The 18,933-nt window shown below is 66.9% G+C and overlaps 1 protein-coding gene across 12 annotated transcripts in view; it reads right to left on the reverse strand.

Moving 5' to 3' along the window:
* The window catches only part of RBFOX3 (RNA binding fox-1 homolog 3), a 193,178-nt gene that overhangs the window by 24,858 nt on the left and 149,387 nt on the right, over window positions 1-18,933 (reverse strand). For 4 of the 12 annotated variants that reach the window (XM_072881094.1, XM_072881100.1, XM_072881098.1 and 1 more), the window contains one exon: window positions 13,971-14,015. The exons of 1 other annotated variant lie outside the window; for it this stretch is intronic. Coding sequence is in view for 1 of the 11 variants with exons in the window: in XM_072881096.1 (XP_072737197.1) it covers window positions 10,155-10,172 (18 nt within the window). In the remaining 10 variants the exon portion in view is untranslated. Of the gene's footprint in view, window positions 1-60; window positions 182-10,154; window positions 10,493-13,970; window positions 14,016-18,933 lie in introns of those variants that run through there. 7 more of the 12 variants (XM_072881097.1, XM_072881091.1, XM_072881090.1 and 4 more) reach the window with 4 other exon arrangements.

An 18,933-nucleotide genomic window follows, 5' to 3' on the forward strand; every position in this document is an offset into this window, starting at 1 on the left:
CGCGGGGGGCAGAGCCGCCTCCCTTCCCGGCGCCGGCTCCCAAGGGAAGAAGGGTCTTACCGGGAGCTTCGGTGATGCAACGCGGGCAGCCCGGGGAAGCCGCGCCGAGCAGCCGCGGCGCTTCCAGCCGCGCAGCCCCCGCGATGGCAGCGCCTCGCCCGGCAGCCGCGGGACTCCCCCACGCACACACAGCCGGACACGTGCACACGCACCACGCTCTCCTCGGAGACACACACGCAGACAGGGACGGGCAGGGATCCGTGCGGCAGACCCAGCCCCGCCTCCCCGGAGAGCCACGCACCCGCTCACGCCTGCAGCCCCGCGGCACGCGCGGCCCCGGCAGCACGCGCCGCGCCGCCATGGGCTCGCGCCGCGGCGGGCAGGGCCGGCAGCCGCCGCCGGTCCCGTCGGAGGGGCCGCGGCCGCGCCCCGGCCCTGCCCGCGCTCCCCGGGCGCCGCCGGCTCGGCCCCGCCGGGCGCGAAGGCCCGTGGGCCCCGGGCAGGGCCCGCTCCCGCGGCCCGCCGGGCCCCGCCTGCCGCCGGCCCCTCTCGGCAGGGCGCCGGGCACGCGGGGTGGCCCGGAGGGTCCCAGCACCCAGAGTGACCCAGAGGGGTCCCAGCACCCCGGGTGGCCCGGAGGGTCCCAGCACCCGAAGTGACCCAGAGGGTCCCAGCACCCAGAGTGACCCAGAGGGGTCCCAGCACCCCGGGTGGCCTGGAGGGTCCCAGCACCCGAAGTGACCCGGAGGGTCCCAGCACCCGAAGTGACCCAGAGGGTCCCAGCACCCAGAGTGACCCCGAGGGGCCCCAGCACCCAAAGTGACCCCGAGGGTCCCAGCACTCCAGGGTGACCCAGAGGGGCCCCAGCACCCCGGGTGGCCCGGAGGGTCCCAGCACCCAGAGGGGCCCCAGCACCCAGAGTGACCCAGAGGGGTCCCAGCACCCAGAGTGACCCAGAGGGGCCCCAGCACCCAAAGTGACCCAGAGGGTCCCAGCACTCCAGGGTGACCCAGAGGGGCCCCAGCACTCAAAGTGACCCAGAGGGTCCCAGCACCCAGAGTGACCCAGAGGGTCCCAGCACCCGAAGTGACCCAGAGGGGTCCCAGCACCCAGAGTGACCCAGAGGGGCCCCAGCACCCAAAGTGACCCCGAGGGTCCCAGCACGCCAGGGTGACCCAGAGGGGCCCCAGCACCCCGGGTGGCCCGGAGGGTCCTAGCACCCAGAGGGGCCTCAGCACCCAGAGTGACCCAGAGGGGTCCCAGCACCCAGAGTGACCCAGAGGGGTCCCAGCACCCCGGGTGGCCCGGAGGGTCCCAGCACCCGAAGTGACCCAGAGGGTCCCAGCACCCAGAGTGACCCAGAGGGGTCCCAGCACCCCGGGTGGCCTGGAGGGTCCCAGCACCCGAAGTGACCCAGAGGGTCCCAGCACCCAGAGTGACCCCGAGGGGCCCCAGCACCCAAAGTGACCCCGAGGGTCCCAGCACTCCAGGGTGACCCAGAGGGGCCCCAGCACCCAAAGTGACCCAGAGGGTCCCAGCACCCACAGTGACCCAGAGGGGCCCCAGCACCCACAGTGACCCCGAGGGTCCCAGCACTCCAGGGTGACCCAGAGGGGCCCCAGCACCCACAGTGACCCCGAGGGTCCCAGCACTCCAGGGTGACCCAGAGGGGCCCCAGCACCCAAAGTGACCCCGAGGGTCCCAGCACTCCAGGGTGACCCAGAGGGGCCCCAGCACCCACAGTGACCCCGAGGGTCCCAGCACTCCAGGGTGACCCAGAGGGGCCCCAGCACCCACAGTGACCCCGAGGGTCCCAGCACTCCAGGGTGACCCAGAGGGTCCCAGCACCCGAAGTGACCCCGAGGGGCCCCAGCACCCAAAGTGACCCCGAGGGTCCCAGCACTCCAGGGTGACCCAGAGGGGCCCCAGCACCCAAAGTGACCCCGAGGGTCCCAGCACCCAGAGTGACCCAGAGGGTCCCAGCACTCCAGGGTGACCCAGAGGGGCCCCAGCACCCGGGGGTGACCCGGAGGGGCCCCAGCACCCAGAGTGACCCGGAGGGTCCCAGCACCCCAGGGTGACCCAGAGGGGCCCCAGCACCCGAGGGTGACCCAGAGGGGGCGGCCCTGCCTGCCAGCACCGGCTTCCCCGCACTCCCTGGAGCCGTGGGCACCCCCTGCCCCGAACACCTCCCGCCAGCAGTGGGCTGGGGGCCAGCCCCGGCAGAGCTCGAGGGGCTTTTTGGCATTTGGGCCTGCCCTGCCAGCAGCCCTGACGCATCAACAGCGCGCACGCCTCTGGCACAGCTGCCATAGCGATAGCCGGTGCGCCGGTGCCCACGAGGGACAGCCCGTATGGACACACACGTGTGTTCGTTTGGGTCCCCGGTCCCACCTCGCGCCTCCATGGCAGCCCCGGCACCCTCGCGTGCCGCAGAGCTCGGCGCTGGCACAGGGGTCCCTGCCCCGGCGCCCCGCACCACCGGCGCTGCATCGCGCCCGACTTCAGAGCCACAGCCAGCGACAAGGCAGCCGGGACGGCGTTGTGCTTGGGTATGTGGGAAATGAAACCTGGGCTCAGTTCAGTTTCCATCTTGGCCAAATGTGATGCACAAAGGCAGGTCTGTGCCAGCAGCTGCTGATGCTCCGTCTCCGCCGGAGCCTCCAGCACGCGAACAGCCCTATTCAAAGGCTGGGATTTTCCACAGTATCCCCAGACATAGCGACATGCTGCAGTGTCCTGGTACACTCGCAGCGGTTCCCGTTTCTGCTGCAGATACTCAAAAGCAGCGGCGTGTGGCATAGCCGGCCCGGAGCCACCGGGCAAACCTGGTGGAACCGAACAGCTCTGGGAAAAGCCATCCTGAAGAAGTGGTGGCCAGGGTTAAGGGGGTGCCAGCCCCCCGACAGGGTCCTGCTGCTGGGGTGACCACGCTCCAAAGGGACCGCAAGGTGCCAAATCGGGGAGGGGCACCGGGCCAGGGGAGGGTTTTCTCACCACCACCGCCCCACGGTACTGAGAGCCGAAAGGAGTTTGGCAGCGATATCCGCTACCAACAGCATCCTCCGGCCACCGCTCTCTGCAAGGAGCGTGGGCTGCAGCGAGCTCCTATGCCCCACCACAACCGCCCTCCCTCCAACTCCCAAGGGACCACGAGGAACCCGATGCACCCGCCCGTCCTGCACACCTCGGTGCTCAGACCCTGCGCTCCCCACTCGCCTCCAGCTCCCCTTCCCCAGGGACTCCCGTGGCCCTGGTGCTGTGCTCTCCCGTGCGCCCCAGTGCCCGGGGCAGGACATGGGGCAGCTTTGCAAGGGCTGGGGGACGAGCACATCCTCCCAGAGCCCCTCGGGCAGTTGTGGGAGAGGGGCCCCACCAGGCACCCACACGCACCCGAGCACCGCACACCACCCTGGCACGGGGCGAGGGACACCCTGGGCAAGGTGACGGGCAACTCCAAAGGCGCTGGGATGATCCAGGCTCCACCACGGCTCCTGCACTGCTCTCAGGCGGAGGTGAAAAGGGAAGGGCATGGCCCAACGCTCTGGGCTTGCGGTGCCCAACCAAGCAAACCACGTGAGCCGGGAGCTGGCTCCAGGATGAGGTAATCTGCCCGTCCTCCCCCGCGTTGGAGCCTGGCTCCAGGCAGGGTGACTCAAAGGCGCTCCTGGCCGGTGGCAGCGCCACGAGCCCTGGCACTAGCCTGAGCCAGCAGCCCGCGTCACGGGAAGGTCCGGGCTGGCTCCAGCCGCGGGGCAAGGAGAGACGCTGCTCTCCCACGGGGAGACCGCACGGAGCGACGTGCTGGGCAGATACCCCGGCCCCGACCCTGCCAGTGCAGACCCTCTGCACCGCTGTCAGCGGCAGGAACTGGCCGTGCTTCCCCAGGATAAATACCTCGGCAGTGGGGGCACTGGGCACGCCTCTGGGAGCCGAGGAGCATTCGAGTCTCCTCTCTCCCTCCTCCAGCCATCACCAAAATCTGCCCGGCTGCAGAGATGCCCCCAGGGCAGCGGGGAGCCCCTGTGGGACACCGGCATGGCTGGGCATTTCCCTCGCCCTGCTGCTCCCAGCCACCCCGGCGGTGACGCTGTGCTGCAGCCCTGGCCGATGGCACCGGCAGTGGCACCAGGGCTGCGCTGGGGCAGCCCCACAGCGCTTGGGCCCAAAGAGCCCCAGCCAGGGCTGCCCAGCCCCACGGAGCCGCAGCCCCAGAGGAACCCCTCCAAAACCGAAGTCTCCTGGAATGAAAGTTTATTTATCTGTTTAATTAAGATGTGTTCACCAGGCGCACAGACCCCGTTCCATCTGTCTCACTTACAGCCGTGTCCCAGTAAAATTAAACCTAATAAATATCAGACGAGGGAAAGCAAAGGGCACATGTAAGATATATGATCAAAGGCAGAAGTTGCACAGGGCTGCAGTTCTAAGCACATCTTTCTCTCTGCCCTTCGGGGATGGGTTGGCGATGCGCTCCCATGCACAGGATGGGGCTGGCTTTCCTTCAAATCAGCACTATTTTCATTTTTTATTTATTTTAAATGAACCCTTGAGGGCTCCTCGGTTTTGTTTTCTGGAAGAGGGAGAACAACATGGCACCGGGACAGGAGTGGCCTCGGCCGCTGGTCCGGAGCCCAGCTAGGCACCAGAGCCGAGGGGCAGAGCCTGTGCTGGGAGAGCTGACAGGCGTGTGCCCCCCGAACCGCCGACGGAACCCGCTGGGGAAAGCGCGACCCTTCGGGCTGCTCCCAGGCAGCCGGGATGTACCGGCCGCGCGTGGTCGGGAGCCGGCCCGGCAGCAGAGACCCGCCAGGAGGTGCCCGAGGCGGCCAGTGCGGCACTGCCGGCTCCCGCTCCCGGGGAGATGCCAGAACCGTGGGCGCTCAGCTCCCTCCGAGGCACGCTCGCCTCCACCATTTGGAAACTATCCGACAGAAACGAGGGCTCCGAGGTCTGCCTGGAGCCCAGGCCAGGGCTCTGCCCCGGAGCCTGCCTGAGCGTGCGGTGCAGTACAGACCGGTGGCACGGCATGGCTGCAGCACATCCCACGCATCCAGGTGCTGAGTGGGCCCCGCGCATGTTGCACCAAGCCCTTGAGCACACGTCAGACCTGCTGCCCGCCAAGGGCTGCCCCAAATGCCACGTCCAGCCCCCCAGCCCAGCCCTGCATGGGATGCAACGGGAAATCCCAGACCCCAGTGCTGCAGTCCTCCCCGGGACGCCATCCCGCACCTTCTCCCGGCAGAGAGGCATGATGGGTGGCCCACAGACCTGCCAGAGATGCACCAAGGGGACGCAATGCACAACCAGAGGTGGGCTGCGAGTGTCTGGTGTTTAACGGGGGACCCCTGTGGCACCCTCCAGCCGTGCAAAGCTGGGGCACAAGCCCGGACGCTGCCGCTTGGGAGAGCTGCCAAGAGGGGCCATGGGTCAGGCCGAGGTGCAGCCGCCACCGCGAGGACCGGCAAGGTCGTGTGCTCCCAGCCTCCACGGGGTCAGCGCGTGGAGGGAGCACGCGCACCCAGGGAGCACGGCACCCGTCTAGTCCTCTCCTCCCACCCGCTCCAGAATGCCCCCAAGCCACGGCATTCATTAATTAAAAGCTCATTAGTAGTTAGTCATAGACATAAAGCGATTAGATGAAGGCGCTGACGGATGTGAGCTGCTGTGAAGCGAGGGGAAGGTCCCACGTGCCCCGTTGGGTCGGCTGCAGAGAGTAACCCAACTCTGGGCGCAGACCAGGGCAGCGAGAAGGGACCGGCAGAGGTGACGGGCGAGAGCACCGCGTGCCAGCGGGCTCTGCCCCGCTGCAGAGAGGTCCCTGCCCCCTGCCCCAGCACCTCCGTGCCATCACTGTGCTGCTGCTCCCTCTGCCCGAGCTCCCCCAGGCTCTCCCGGCCCCTCGGCGCAGGGGCAGCATCAGGATTTACTGGGACGGGACTGGGACGGTGACACCTCTCCCAGAGCGTGGTGGGCACTAAGAAGCGCGGGAGGAGTGGGGGGGCCACAGGGGCTGCACGGGCTCCCAGGCAGGGGTCCCCCGACCGCGGGACCTGCCAGCACAGAGCACCCAGCACCGGCAACAGCACAAACCAAAGCGCTCCCTCCCGCCGCCAGCATCACCAGCCCCGGCTGCGCCACAGCTCCCAGCCCGGCCGGCTCAGCTCTCACCGTCCCAGCGCCACGTGCTGCCCCGAATCCCCGCACGCTCCCCCATCTCTGGAGACAGCTGTGCAGCCGCCTATAGATTCCTGGTTTCTTGCTCCATGTCTAAAAGACAGATGTGGTTTAAACTAACTGCGGGCCTATTGGAACCCTATATGGCTGTTACGGACCAGCCCTGCCAGGGCACAGGGACCCCCGGGGAGCGCAGGTGGGATGTTGGGGAGGATGCCCCAGCTCCCTGGGGATGCCTGGCCGAGCCTCCTCTGCACCCAGTTAAACTTCCTCCCGCTCTTCCCCCTGCTCCTTCCTCCTCCTCCTCCTCCGATGGCTCTCCGGGGGTCGCTGGAGCCCGCCCTGCTCTGAATCGCCAAAGAAGCCGGAGATTGTACTGAAAACCTGCGCTCTGCGCCTTCCCAGCACCCCCGCTGCTGCTGACCCAGATCCCGCCTCTGCCCCAGGCTGCTGCCTCCCTGCCTGCCACAGCAGCCATGAGGTCACAGATCCCGGGCAGGGGCAGTGATGTCACCAGCACCCGGGTATGACCTCACCGGCTGAGGAGGGGACCATGACCGACACACGGCAAGTATCTGGGACAGCAGCTGTGGCAGCTGGGAGGGGAGCAGAAATACAGAGAAAGCACATGAAAATTTAATGGGATCTAGGGAAAAACACCACCTCACTGAAACTTTCCTTGCCCGCTGCGGGGGGGATGGGACGGGGGCCTGGAGACGGGGGGCCTCGACCTCCGGCCGGAGCTGCCAGCGCTGTGCGGAGCAGCAGAGCGGCTGGGCCAGCACCCAGGGACGTCCTGCTGCCCCTCGTGCCGTCCCTCCTCTGCCCTTCAGCCATCACGGGAGGAGTCGGGACCCTCGGCGCTCTCCACAAAACGGAGCCTGGGTTGCAGCCGTCCCATGGGATGCGCGAGCAGGGAAGCTGGTGTCTCTGTCATCCGGCACGAGCAAACGGTGCACAGGCACCTCCCGGCAGCCGGCCACGGCCGAGCTCTGGGCTCACTGCGGGACACGCAGCAGCTCCAGCGGGGACACGGTTTACAGCTGTGGTTGGGCAGGACAAGCAGGACCGCAGCGGTGAGAGAGCCTGGCGGCTTGCCTTCAGTCAGCACGGCCCTTCCTAGAGCCCTTTCACTTGACAAAATATTTACATGAAATGGCAATTAGGCTCCCTAGATTTAATGAGAATTAACGTGCAGGCAGCAGAACCGTGGCAGAACAGATGCTGCCGAGCACCTCAAGCTGGTGGGCCGGGTGGGCAGCACCGGCGGGGCCGTGGCAGGTAAAATGGCTGCACCGCACTCAGCAGGGTGCCCCGCACCGGTGCTGCCAGGGCCAGAGCCACAGCCACCACGGGAGGAGGGCAACGCAAGAATGATGGAGGGTGACGCAAGGAACGAGCAACTGCCGACCCAGAGACCTGAAACGCCGCGTTCCCACAGCCCCCCCTTCCCCGGGATCAGAGCTGCTGCCTGACGAGGGGGTCCCAAGAAACCCCCCCCCAAGCTGGTGCAGCGCTGCACACTGGGCTTGCAGGCTGCAGCGGGGGGGCTTCAGCAACAGCCCGTGGGGCACCGGGGCAAGGGCAGGATGGGGCGGTCGAGGCCACCCGGGGGCGTTGGCACGTCCCCGAGCAGGGGCGTGCATGGCACTGCTGGTGCTGGACACGGGGCAACCCGGGCTGGGACGCCACGGGGAGCAGCAGAGAGGTGACATGGGCAGAGGGGGAGTGCCAGGCAGGAGGTGCCCTGGAAGCAGGCACTCAGTCCTCATTATAAGGCTTTTTAAATGCACCGACAGGATATTAGCGTTTAAACAGGCTCTAGGACTCCAGGGCAAACTTTAAAAATCATAATATTTATAGAACCCTCCTTCCACTCGCCCCACATGCTCTTTATTTCGCCTGCAATTACTGCTAATTTGAAGACATTTTGCTTTGGCATCCCAGCCTGTTGCGGTGTCGATTACCGAGCCACCCGCTGCCGCCTGCCACCGCAGCGCTCCCCGCAGCGCTCCTGACGGCGGCCACGCTCCCGCCACGCAGGGAAACCAAACCCCTCCGCTTCCTCCCACGCTTGCGACAGAGAGCTGCCCGCGATGCCAAGAAATGACGCTCAGCCGCTCTGCCGGGAGCAAAGCCCTCGCCTGGCCTCTCTCCTGGCAGGGCTGGGGATGCCACTGTGCCCCGCACGATGCCGAGACCCGGCCGTCCCGGGCTGGCTGGCTACATGCACTGCGTGGGACGAGGAAGGGAGACCTCCGAGCACCGCTGCGCTGCCCGCTGCCCCAGGCAGCAAACGCATTGCGGGGAGCTGTGCTTGGAACTCCCTCGGGGACAGGCACCCCGGTGCTGCTGCCCCGCGCCCTGCCCCAGCTGGAGCTCCGCGAAGCCACACGGCACCTTTGGAGCCGCAAGCGGAAACTCCAGAGCGGTTTGCTTTCACAGCCGTGGCGGCTCATTAAGTCCCTGGGCAGAATTAACGCCCTGGCAGGAGAAGGCTCTGCGAGCCCCGACAGGCTCCTGACTGGCGGGGATCGGCGGCGGCACCGGGATCTCTCATGACAAAGCACCTTACGCCTGAAAGCCGCTTCCCTGAGAAACAATGAATTCGCATTATCCTCCTCTACCCCATAAGCTCCTTTCCCCACATCCCCCTTCGCCCAGCTCTGTCTGCTCTGCTCCTTGCTCCGAAACCCAGGGGAGCGCGGCTCCCCGGGGTGCGTAATCCCTCAAGGGCTGCCGCGGCCCCCGGCCAGCTCAGCCAGCGCCGGGGGAGCGGGAGCAGCAGGGAGGGGGTGGAAGGAGCTGGTGCCACTGGCTTAAGCCCCAATTCCTGAGCTGGGACGTCCAGGGAGCCCCCCAGGAGGACGCAGAGCCTGACGCAGCCCAGCTCTGCACCTCTGGGGATGACGTGCAGCCCCGCGGGAGGATGCTGGCCTCCGTCCCCTTCCCCTCTGCTCGCTGTCCCAGCCGAGCCAGGAGAGGAGCTCACGTCCACATTCAGCATCCCATCCCCGGCCACTGCGAAGGGCCTGGGCAGACCCCATCACGTCCCCGCTCAAAGCCCTTGGGATGGCCGGGGGGGGTCTCGGCCCGTCCCCCGCCAGCCACCCCCTGGACGGCTCAACAGCTTCGCTTGTGCACGGAGAGCCCGAGCCCCCGCAGAGCCCGAGCCCCCGCAGAGCCCAGCCCCGTGCCCCGGCTCCAGGCTCAGCAGGGGCCAACCAGACCGAACCGCGCGGCCCCGCGTGCTCCAAACCACTTGAACGGGGACTGCGGTGCCGCAGCCGCAGAGGGACCTCGGGGTCCCCATGGGGATCTCAGCGGCCTCGGCCACCAACTTCAAGCTGGGGATACGAGCGCGGGGGCCACCCTGCGAGCGGTCTCCATACCCTGGGCTGGCACCCGCGGGGGACAGACCCCCAGGCGAGAGGGGCCGGCTGCTGCTCCCCGCAGACCCATCGCCTGAACACCCCGCTGCCACCACAGACCCACGTCCCTCCCAGCACAGCCCCCGGCGCAGGCTCCGGAGCCACCGCTCTACGTCCCGGCGGCAGAGACCTGCCCGAGCGGCTGCTCGCCGACCTGCCGCAGCCGAGAGGGGACGGGGTTGGGGGTGTTTCTGGGCAGCCTCTGGCCACCCTGGGCAGGCGAGGAGGCTGCTGCCTGTGGCCAGCACCGGGGGAGCTCGGAGGGAGCGGAGGGGGCGGCAGGACGGTGGCCTGGGGTTGCCCTCAGGCAGGGAGGAGGCCGCAGTGCCCAGGCAGGGAGCCCTGCCCGCTTCCGCTGCTGCCCCATCCCTCCCCGACGCCAGGCCTGCCGCCAGCATCGCGGCCCGTCCCCTGCCTGCTGGGAGGAAGGCTGTGCCGGGCCGGCGGCTCAGCCGGGGAGCAACAACGGCAGGAAACGACCCCGACCCTGAGCAAAACCCCGGCAGAGAGAGAGGGGAAATGCCCACCCTTGGTGGCGGTACCTACCCAAAAATACATCATCATGTCGGCAGCGGGGTGCTTGAGGAGCTCCACGGGATCGGCGGGAGGGCGGTGGGCTGCTCCCTGACGCTGGCTGCGCTGGGTGCCGCTCCTCCTTGGTGGGCTCTCTCCCCTCGGGCGCTCGCTGTCCGGCTCCAGCGCCAAGGGCCGGCACGGCCCGGTGCCCTGCGTGCTCACCTCCCTCCCCGGCGCGGCGTGGTCGCTCGCCGCCGCACGCTTCAGAGCCGGCTGCCGGCGTCCGACATGCTGCTGCTGGGCAGGTTGGAGAGCAGGGGCCGGAGGACGGACGCGGGGACAGCCCTGGGCGTGCAGTGGAGCAGGGGCTTACTCACCCCAGGGAAAAAAAATGGGAGAGGGAGGGATAAAAATGAAATCCTCTCTCGTGTCTTTAAGAGCAAAGGGAAGGGCGAGCGTGCGAGGGGGAGCCGACCCGCTCCCCAGCCGGAGCGCCCGGGCGGCGGTCCGGGGCCCAGTGGCCGGGCTGGGCGCTGGGGGGTGGCCGGCAGCGGCGGCGTGTGCGCTCGTGGCGCAGCGTGGGCTCCCGCGCTGACACTCGGAGGAGCTGATGTCCTGCCTCAGCATTTTTCAAGCTACCCTGTCAATATGGGAATCGGCTGCTCTCGCGGTTAACCTGCGAGGTGCCAGCCAGCTCCCAGCACCCCTCAGCGGGCAGCAGTTTGCACGGCCGCCCGTGCCCCATCTCTGCTCCCAGTGGGCAGGGATGCTCTGCCGGGGTCCAGCAGGCCCTGCCAGGACGGGCTGTCTTGGGGGGCCCAGCATCGCCTGCTCTGCCAGGCTGCGGCCCGAGGGGGGGCAGAGCCAGCAGCCCCCCGTCCCCGTGTGCAGGAGCAATGGGGACGGTCCCTGCAGAAGCCGTCCTGCAGCCCAGGATGTGGCCGCCACGGTCTGCACGAGAAGGGCACCCAGAAGTCCCTGCTGACGCGGGGCAGCGGCCCCGTCGAGCCCCAGCATCGCACCCAGGCAGAGCCCCGGGACAGAGGTGGACGGAGACCCTGTCCCACAGGGGAGAGCTGCCGGGCCGGCCGAGACCCCGCACGGGAGGCGGGGGGAGAGCTGGCCGCAGGGTGGGCCACGGGGACAAGCCCTGCATGGGCTCTGCCCGCGGCGCGGCTCCTCCGCCCGTGGACAGCGGGGCTCCGGGGGCGAGACGGACCTTCCCCGTGGGAAGCGAGCTCCCAGCCACCTCCGGCGCACGCCGCGGACACGGCGGCTCAGCAGCAGGGCAGCGCGGCTTGTCAGGCACTAAATCTCCCGTCCTCCTGGGACGCTGCTCGGCAGAGGAGAGCGAGGGGACTGTGTGCGCTGAACCACAGGCGGGAGCAAGGGAATAAATAAGGGAAGGCGCAGGAGTGAGAGGGGTGGCAGATCGGTCTCTGGGGCCCAGCTGGCTCTGACATCTCCAGCCCCATAATCATATTCAAAGCAGAGCCGGGCTGAGGCATTTCTCCTCCAGCACAGCAATAAAAGAAAGCAACACTCTCAATAATTCAGCACCAGGAGAGGGTGATAAAGCAGAGGAGCCACCACTGCAGGCAGCCAGGGTGAGGGGCTTCCCACTCCTCCTTATACCTTGGTGATCAAAACCCTCTCCTATTTCCCTGTGCCCTGCAAAGGCAGCCCCAGCCGCCGCCTGGGGCCCCGCAGCCCACTGGACCCCCATGCTGCTGTGCAGGACGCGCTCTTGGCGTGCGCCGGCTGCACGGAGACCCGGCGCAGAGGGGCCCCGTGCAGCAGACTGAAACCCCTCTGCCACCATGCAAACCAAAACCTGGGGTCACTGGGCAGGGGGGCAGAGGCAGGGGAGGGGCTGGCAGCAGGAGGCTTCCCCAGCTCGGCTCCCTGGCCCAGCTCTCTTCCCAGCGCTATTTCACCTCCTCCAGCTTCAGCATCCCCAGCCCCGCGTCAACGCACGCCCCTCGCCCCAAGGCACCTTTGCAAACCGCGCCCAGTCACCCCGCAGCCACGTCCCAACTCTCCCATCCGAACCGGGCTCCGGGGCCGCTCGGCCTCAGGACACCGACCCCGCTGCTGCCTCCCCTCCGCCGCGGGGCACGTCTCCTCTCCAGACACAACCGCGTGGCCATGGCCGGGCGTGCTCTGGGCACCCACAGCCCACCGCAGCCCCAGGGACCGACCCGAGTGCCACCCGTCCCCCGCACGCAGCCGGACACCGGGAGGGAGCGAAGCCCTCGCTTCAGCACGGGGAGTGAGATGCAGAGACATCAGTACAGACACTAATGGCAGAGGTGGGGGCGAGCCCTGGCCCTGCAGGGAGCTCCCTGCCTGTCCTGTTGCCCAGCCCCAGCGATCACCCGTGCCCTGCCTGCTCTGCCCACGCTGCACCAGTGCTGCTGGGTTTTCTGAACGGCCCAGCGTGGAGCCAGCTGAAGCTCGGACTCTCGCTCCCACTTGGAAGCAAACCATGACGCTGCAGCAGCCCCGGCACCCTGCGCCCCGGCCCCGCAGCCCACGCTGCCGCTGCTGACTGGCACGTTTTCCTCCCGGGCTCACACCTTCGTCCCATTAATCCTGGCTCCTGGCTCACGCTGCCTGCGAGCCCAGCTCCCACCCCAGCCTTCCCACTCCTTCCAGCGGCTCCTTTTCCACATTTCTCACGGCGTCTCAGGACCTTCCTGGACCACGACCCCCTCCCGGCTCGTCACCTTTGTCCTCATCCTGACGATGACAGAAACGAGAGCACTCCCCCCAAACACCTCTTTTCTCCATCACTTTTGCACGGTGACAGCTCCCCAGTGCCCAGCGCCACCACCTTGGCCACCGCCACCCCCCGGTCCCGCTGCTGCACAGGCACCTCCGGACCAGTGCCAGGGCACGGAGGGATGGAGGCATCAGCATCCTCACCCCCAGCCCCTTGTCTTAACTCTGCTCCTCTGCTTCACCGGCTTGGACCAGGGGGGAGCATGGGTTTGGGCTGTACTCAGCAGGACGGACCTTCAGGGGGACCTGGTCCCCCCACCCTGCAACGGGACCAGACTCTACTGCCGCAAAGCCAAGCAACACGAGGTTACGATGGGAAGGAGCCACCCCCGTCTGCCCAGCGGGCACCGGGCTGGCAGGGGACACCCCCCTCATGTGCACGAGCCATCGCCTGCCCGAGCTGGGTCTCAGCCTGGGGGACGCCACGAGCTGCAGGGACACCTCACCGGAAGGGCTGCAGGACCCCGGGGCAAACATCCTCCGCAGTGGGCAACTGCCGGTTCAGGGCCAGGACCTGGGGCTGGGGGCTGGTGCCACGCTGGTAAGGACAGGGTCCCCTCAACAGGCTTCCCCAGGGACGGCTCCCGGGAGCCTCACGGAGCACAGACAGACAGACAGCAACATCAGCACACACGGACAGCTCGCAGACACTGCAGCCCTCGGCCCTCCTCACCCAGGACTCACGCCACTCACGTCATGCCTGCGCGGGGTCTCAGCGCCCGGCGGGTGCTGGGGGCTGCTGGCGGAGAGGAGCAGGCGGCCTTCCTCCCCGCCCTCCCTGGTGCACGGCTCTGCGCCTGCCCGCCTGCCCCCGCCAGACCCCAGCGCCGCGGGCAGAGGGTGCTGCCCCGTCCCACCCGGCCCCGCGCAGCTCGGGCAGCAGCACCCATCGCCTGCCCCTAAACATGCAGGTTTTAGCATGCGGTTTTATCATGCTCGGAGGGACCCTGGGCCCCAAGAGCACCGGGTCAGCCTGTGCAGCCGCGGGGCCCCAGGAGCCGCTGCCCGAGCCCCAGAGCAGCCCCTCGCCTCTCTGGCCGTCAGAAACGAACGCCACCGTACCTTTTATTCAGCCCAGCTCCTCCTGCGGTGCTCGTGCTGGGCTCTCTAAGAAAAGACAAGAAAGAGGAGGAAGAATTAAAATCAATGATCATCATCGCTAACCTGCCTACAGTCAATGCTATTTGCTCATTGACTGGCGAAATGTTCGAATACAAGTACGACCGTGAGCATTATCTCCCCGGGCACACTGGGAAACCTGCCCTGGTTAAGAGCCAGCAGCCAGGCTGGGGGTTCAACCCGGGGCGGCCGAGCCCCGACGCTGAGCAGCCACGCTGCCTGCCTGCGCTTTGCACGGGGCGACGGGAGCAGGACCCCCGCCTCCAGCTCGGCCAGCGCACCTCGAACCTGACCCAGCTCCCGCGGACCGCGGGCCCCTTCCTCGGCTTCCCCGGGACTCTGCAAGCGCAGCCCTGGCCCCACGCACAGCCCACGGCTCAGCGGGGTCGGAGAGGACACAGCCGTCGCCGAACCGCCCGGCGCCCAGCCGGTCTGGCACGCCCCAAGCCCTCCGCCCACCCCAGCTCGCTGCACGCACCCAAGGATGCTCCTGCATTTCTGCCCCCCAGCAGTGCCCGTCCCTGCCCCTTGCACCCGGGCAGTGTCACGCTCCTGCAAGGAGCGAGCCCTGCGGCATATGGCTCTGCCGCTGCCGTCCCAGCTCTGGGCACTTCTTGGAGAATATCGCCGAATTTCAAAGAAAACTTCCTGAAAGCTGCACTTCGACTAATTGGCTTTTGCAACATTGCCAACCCAAATGTTCATAAATCATGTCAGACCCTCAAAAATAATGAGAACAGCTTATACATCACGAGAGGTTTTAAAAAGAGTAAGCGAGGGCTGTTTCTGTTTGTGAACTGCTTCTTTGGGGACCTGGAGGTGTCGAGCCTCGCAGCCTCTCCCTGCCTGCCCAGGCAGGCAGCAGCAGCTCCGCTTTTAAACACTGGAGCTGCGATGCTCCTCCGAGCCCCCGGCCCAGAGGGCAGCACCGAAAGACAAGGCAGCCCTGGGTGGGGGTAGGGACCCCGCGCCTGGGGCTGGCCGGGCACAGAACGAGCCCTGTCCCCGGGGCCGGGCAAAAGGACGCAGCCCCAGACCCAGGGCCCGATCCCTGCGAGAGCAGGGCCACGGATGGTCCGGAGGCGCAGCCGCACGTGGCGGTGGCTCGGGAAGAGAGGAGCCGGTTCCCAGGCGCTTCTGTTAGCAAACACCGCTCTTAGCCGCACAGCAGGATAATCAATTATGGTAATTCCTGCCTCAATGAATCAGATTCATGGAGGAGCACAGCTCATTAGGCTGGTGCTGACTTCCATTAGTGTTCTTATGATAAAAACCCTCCAGAAAGCTCTTGCCCAGCCAGACACGTTTTCCAGGCTCGGGGGTCTTCCCTCCCCAGCCCCCCACGCCACCCACGGGGCAGCCTCAGCCGTGGGACGCCGGTGCCCCAAAAAAGTGAGTCGGAGACTCCCCGGTCCCCAGCAGCAAGGGGACATCCCCGCACGGCAGCGGGCCTGGCAGAGCCTCCTGCCCTCCTGCCTTGCAGCAACCGCTCCCGAGGTCTTCCTCGGCTTCGCCAAGGCAGCGCTCACCAGGATCCCTGGCAGGGGAAGGCAGGGGACGGGAAAGCGGGAGCAGAGAACTCCAGCGTGTGCTACAGGCGGTTTGGGTGTGCTGGGAACCCAGACAGCCTGTTTGCCGATGAATAATTGAAGGACGCTCGCTCTCCTCGGGGAGGTACAGTGATGGGTAAAATCTCATTTCCCAAACACATTTCCCAAGGAAGGCACCTTCTGAGAAACTCCCCACAGCAGCTTGGGGCCCCGGCAGCCGGGACGCGCCGCGCTCGCCTGCGCGGCTGGGGAGCTCGCCGAGCCTGGCACCGGCCCAGGCAAAAGTCTCAGGCGGTCGCAGGCACCGCAGGGCCCGGGATGCTCAGCCAAAACCCCCCTGTCCTGCCGCACGCGCCAAAGCCCCGGCAGAGCATTGATGGGAGGTGGGCTAGGAGCAGCTCAGGGCTCTGGGCGACCAGGCTCAGCGTTACCGGCAGGGGTCTTGCCCCTGCCCCTGCTTCTCGGGCGACGCTCCGGGCTGACTGGCTCCAGCCAGGCAGGAGACAGCCCCGGGTACCTGCGCCGGGGCCCCGAGCAGCCCCGAGCTGCTCGGGGTACCGGAGCCCCGAGCAGCCTCACACGGACCCGCATCCACGACAGGAGAGCCCAGCGCAGGCCAGCTTCTAAGCAAGACCCAACCCAGCTAAAACCACTTGGATCTGAAGTGGGGTGTCCGCACGGGGCTCCCTGGAAATGCAACCTGTGTCACCCAGCCCGGCAGCTGCCCGGGGCCCCACGGACGCTGCGCCCCAACAGCCCCCATCCCCACCTTGCAACCACGGGACCAACCCTGCGGCAGGCCTGGGCCAGCCGCCCCACTGCACTTTGCTGGGAAACTTCTCAATAGTTTTTCAAAGTGCGTTTTGACCCCCCCTTCCTTCCACCAAAAATCCTAAATTAATTTTGCTTTTAATTAAATTCATTAGCAAAGATTATCTGGCTGAGGAAAAATAATATCCTGCCCCTCCCCCAGCAGCCCTCTCTATTTATATCCCCTATATACATAAGCAGCAGCGAATATTTCTTTATGGGCCATTAAAGGTTTAATGTTTAATTTATAACCACGTTCTCTGGCGGGCGGGATGGCCAGGCACAATGTCAACACTTTTAATTAAATGAGAAGGAATTTTTTTTAACTAAGATAAGACGCCCCGTTCCCAGCAGCTCCTGGAGGTGGGTGGCAGGCGCGGGCAGGGGGCTGGGGCTGGGGCCGTCCCGCACGCAGGCAGCGCTGGCTCCCGCTCTCGGGCCGTGTTTCACCATCGTCCGGCTCTGCCTGGCCGCCTGCCGCGGAGCCGGGGCCGTGCCGTGCTGCTGGCCAAGGGCTGCGGGCAGGAGGTGCTCGGGCAGCGCCCAGAGGAGCCCCGGCTCGTGGCGGGGCCGGGTGAGGGGCCAGCACCAGGACAGCTTTCGGGCTGAGTAACCCTTTGGGAGAATCCCCGAAATGGCGGCCTCAGTCCAGAAAGTGCAGTCACTTCTTGGGGACAGTGACAACACATGGCACTGCCCCCTCTTTGGCAACCCCCTTCCCAATACCGCAACCGGCCGGCTCCTGCCTTCCCGGGGGACCTGCCCTGCCTCGCCGAGCCCAGCCGTAGGCAGGGTGCGCAGGTGGAGCGGCACGGGGACGGGCAGGACGGGCAAGGGCCCCAGCACAGGGCCGACCGCCAGCTCCAGCTGCCGGTTCCTCGGGGGCAGAGGCGAGAGTGCCGCGCCGCGGGGCGAGGGCTGCCGTGGGCGCGGGCGATGCTGAGCGACCTGCAGGTCCCCCACTCAGGGAGAACCGTCTCCTTTGGCAAGGGACAACTGGGGCCTTCAGCCCGCAGGGAGGGGATGGCGTGACCCAGGGAGCGTGCCCGCTCGGCACGGCCCCTGCCAGCATCGCCAGTCCTAACTGCGGTCACCAAAACACCAGCATGAGTAATCGCTGTGAATCTTTCAACCGAAATTCTTGCTGCAACTTCTGCTCATTCCCCGGCGCTTCCTCCCGCCCGCCCGATGACAGCGGCTCTTGCAGCATCGCTACCTCTTCCCTCCCAGCGCGCCGCACTCCCGAGGAGGATGAAGCGCTTCTGACACACGCGTCGCCCGTGACACCCGCCAGCAGAGCCGCGTGGCACCCGCTCGCACGGCAGGCACCACCGGAGGAGTCCGGCATTCCCGGCTCATCCCACCGGCATCCTTCCCGCAGCCCCTTGTCCCACCCCACATCAGACGTGGGGGCACAGGAGCGAAGGGGCAAGGTGTCCGGCCGCACGGCCGGCCTGTGCGGGGTCGGGCACCTCCCGGGCCCGTCCTCGGCGCTCTCCCAGCAGCGGCAGCCTCCGCTCTTGGCGGCAGAAGAGCACAGCCCTTCCTGCCTGGAACCCAGAGAGGGGCGGCTCTGAGTAGACAGGTTCCCATTAATGGAGTGTTTTATCTTACGGGAGAGATTAAATCTCTGTACAGAGAAGCGCAAAAGAGCTGAGTCAGCAGCTGGCTGGGGGGGCGGCAGGTTCAGCCATAAGCATTTGGCTCCAGCACAGCACTTCAGCACTTCACCCTCCTGCGGCCACGCTCTGGCAGGCAGCGCCCAGCCCCAGCGCCCAGCGCGCACCCCTCTCCCTGCCCCGGCGAGCGCCGGGCCGGCCGGAGGAGCCGCAGGCGGCGTGGGTGGTGGACGGGACCAGCGCCAGCCCCCCTGTACCGCCTGGCAGCCCCACGCCAGTCCTCTGCCGTGTTGCCGGGCACCGAGCGAGCCGAGCGCCCCGTGGCACTGGTGGGCTGCCTTCCTCCCTCCCTCGTCATCCTTGGCACAGCAAGGACGGGTTGGCAGGAGGTATCGCGGCACAGCCACTGTGCCCGCAAGAGCGTGCCAGGGCACTGGGGTCTGGACCTCGTCCGGGGCACAGCCCTCGGCAGGCAGCGGCGGTCCCCAGCCTGTCCCTCCCCGGAGGGCTCTGCTGCCCGACGCCTGCCCGCACCGTGACGGGTGCCCCTTGCAAAGCCGTGCCGGTGCTCCCAGGGACACGACTCTCACGTCCGGCATGGGTCTGCGTCGGCTACGAAGCCAAGTAAGAGGCAGAGCGGCCACTCGCTGCTCACGCACCCACGTGCACGCGAGGAGCAGGCGTGCAAGGGCCGGCCACCACCGTTGTGAGCCAGGGAACAGAGTGGTGATGGCACTGTGCCGCTCACTAAAAGCATGAGTGTCACTAAATCAATAATTCATTTACTTTAATGAGATAAGTACTTCGAAAACTAATTGCAAACCTGCTCCATTTACTCCAACCCGTTATAGCCTTTAATGTAAATGGCAGAAACACTGCTGGAGGAAGGGGAAGGGCTTTTGGTGGGAGATCACGAGCCGTCCTTCC

Source organism: Ciconia boyciana, chromosome 16, assembly GCF_034638445.1.
Source record: "Ciconia boyciana chromosome 16, ASM3463844v1, whole genome shotgun sequence".
NCBI classification, from domain to species: Eukaryota; Metazoa; Chordata; class Aves; order Ciconiiformes; family Ciconiidae; genus Ciconia; species Ciconia boyciana.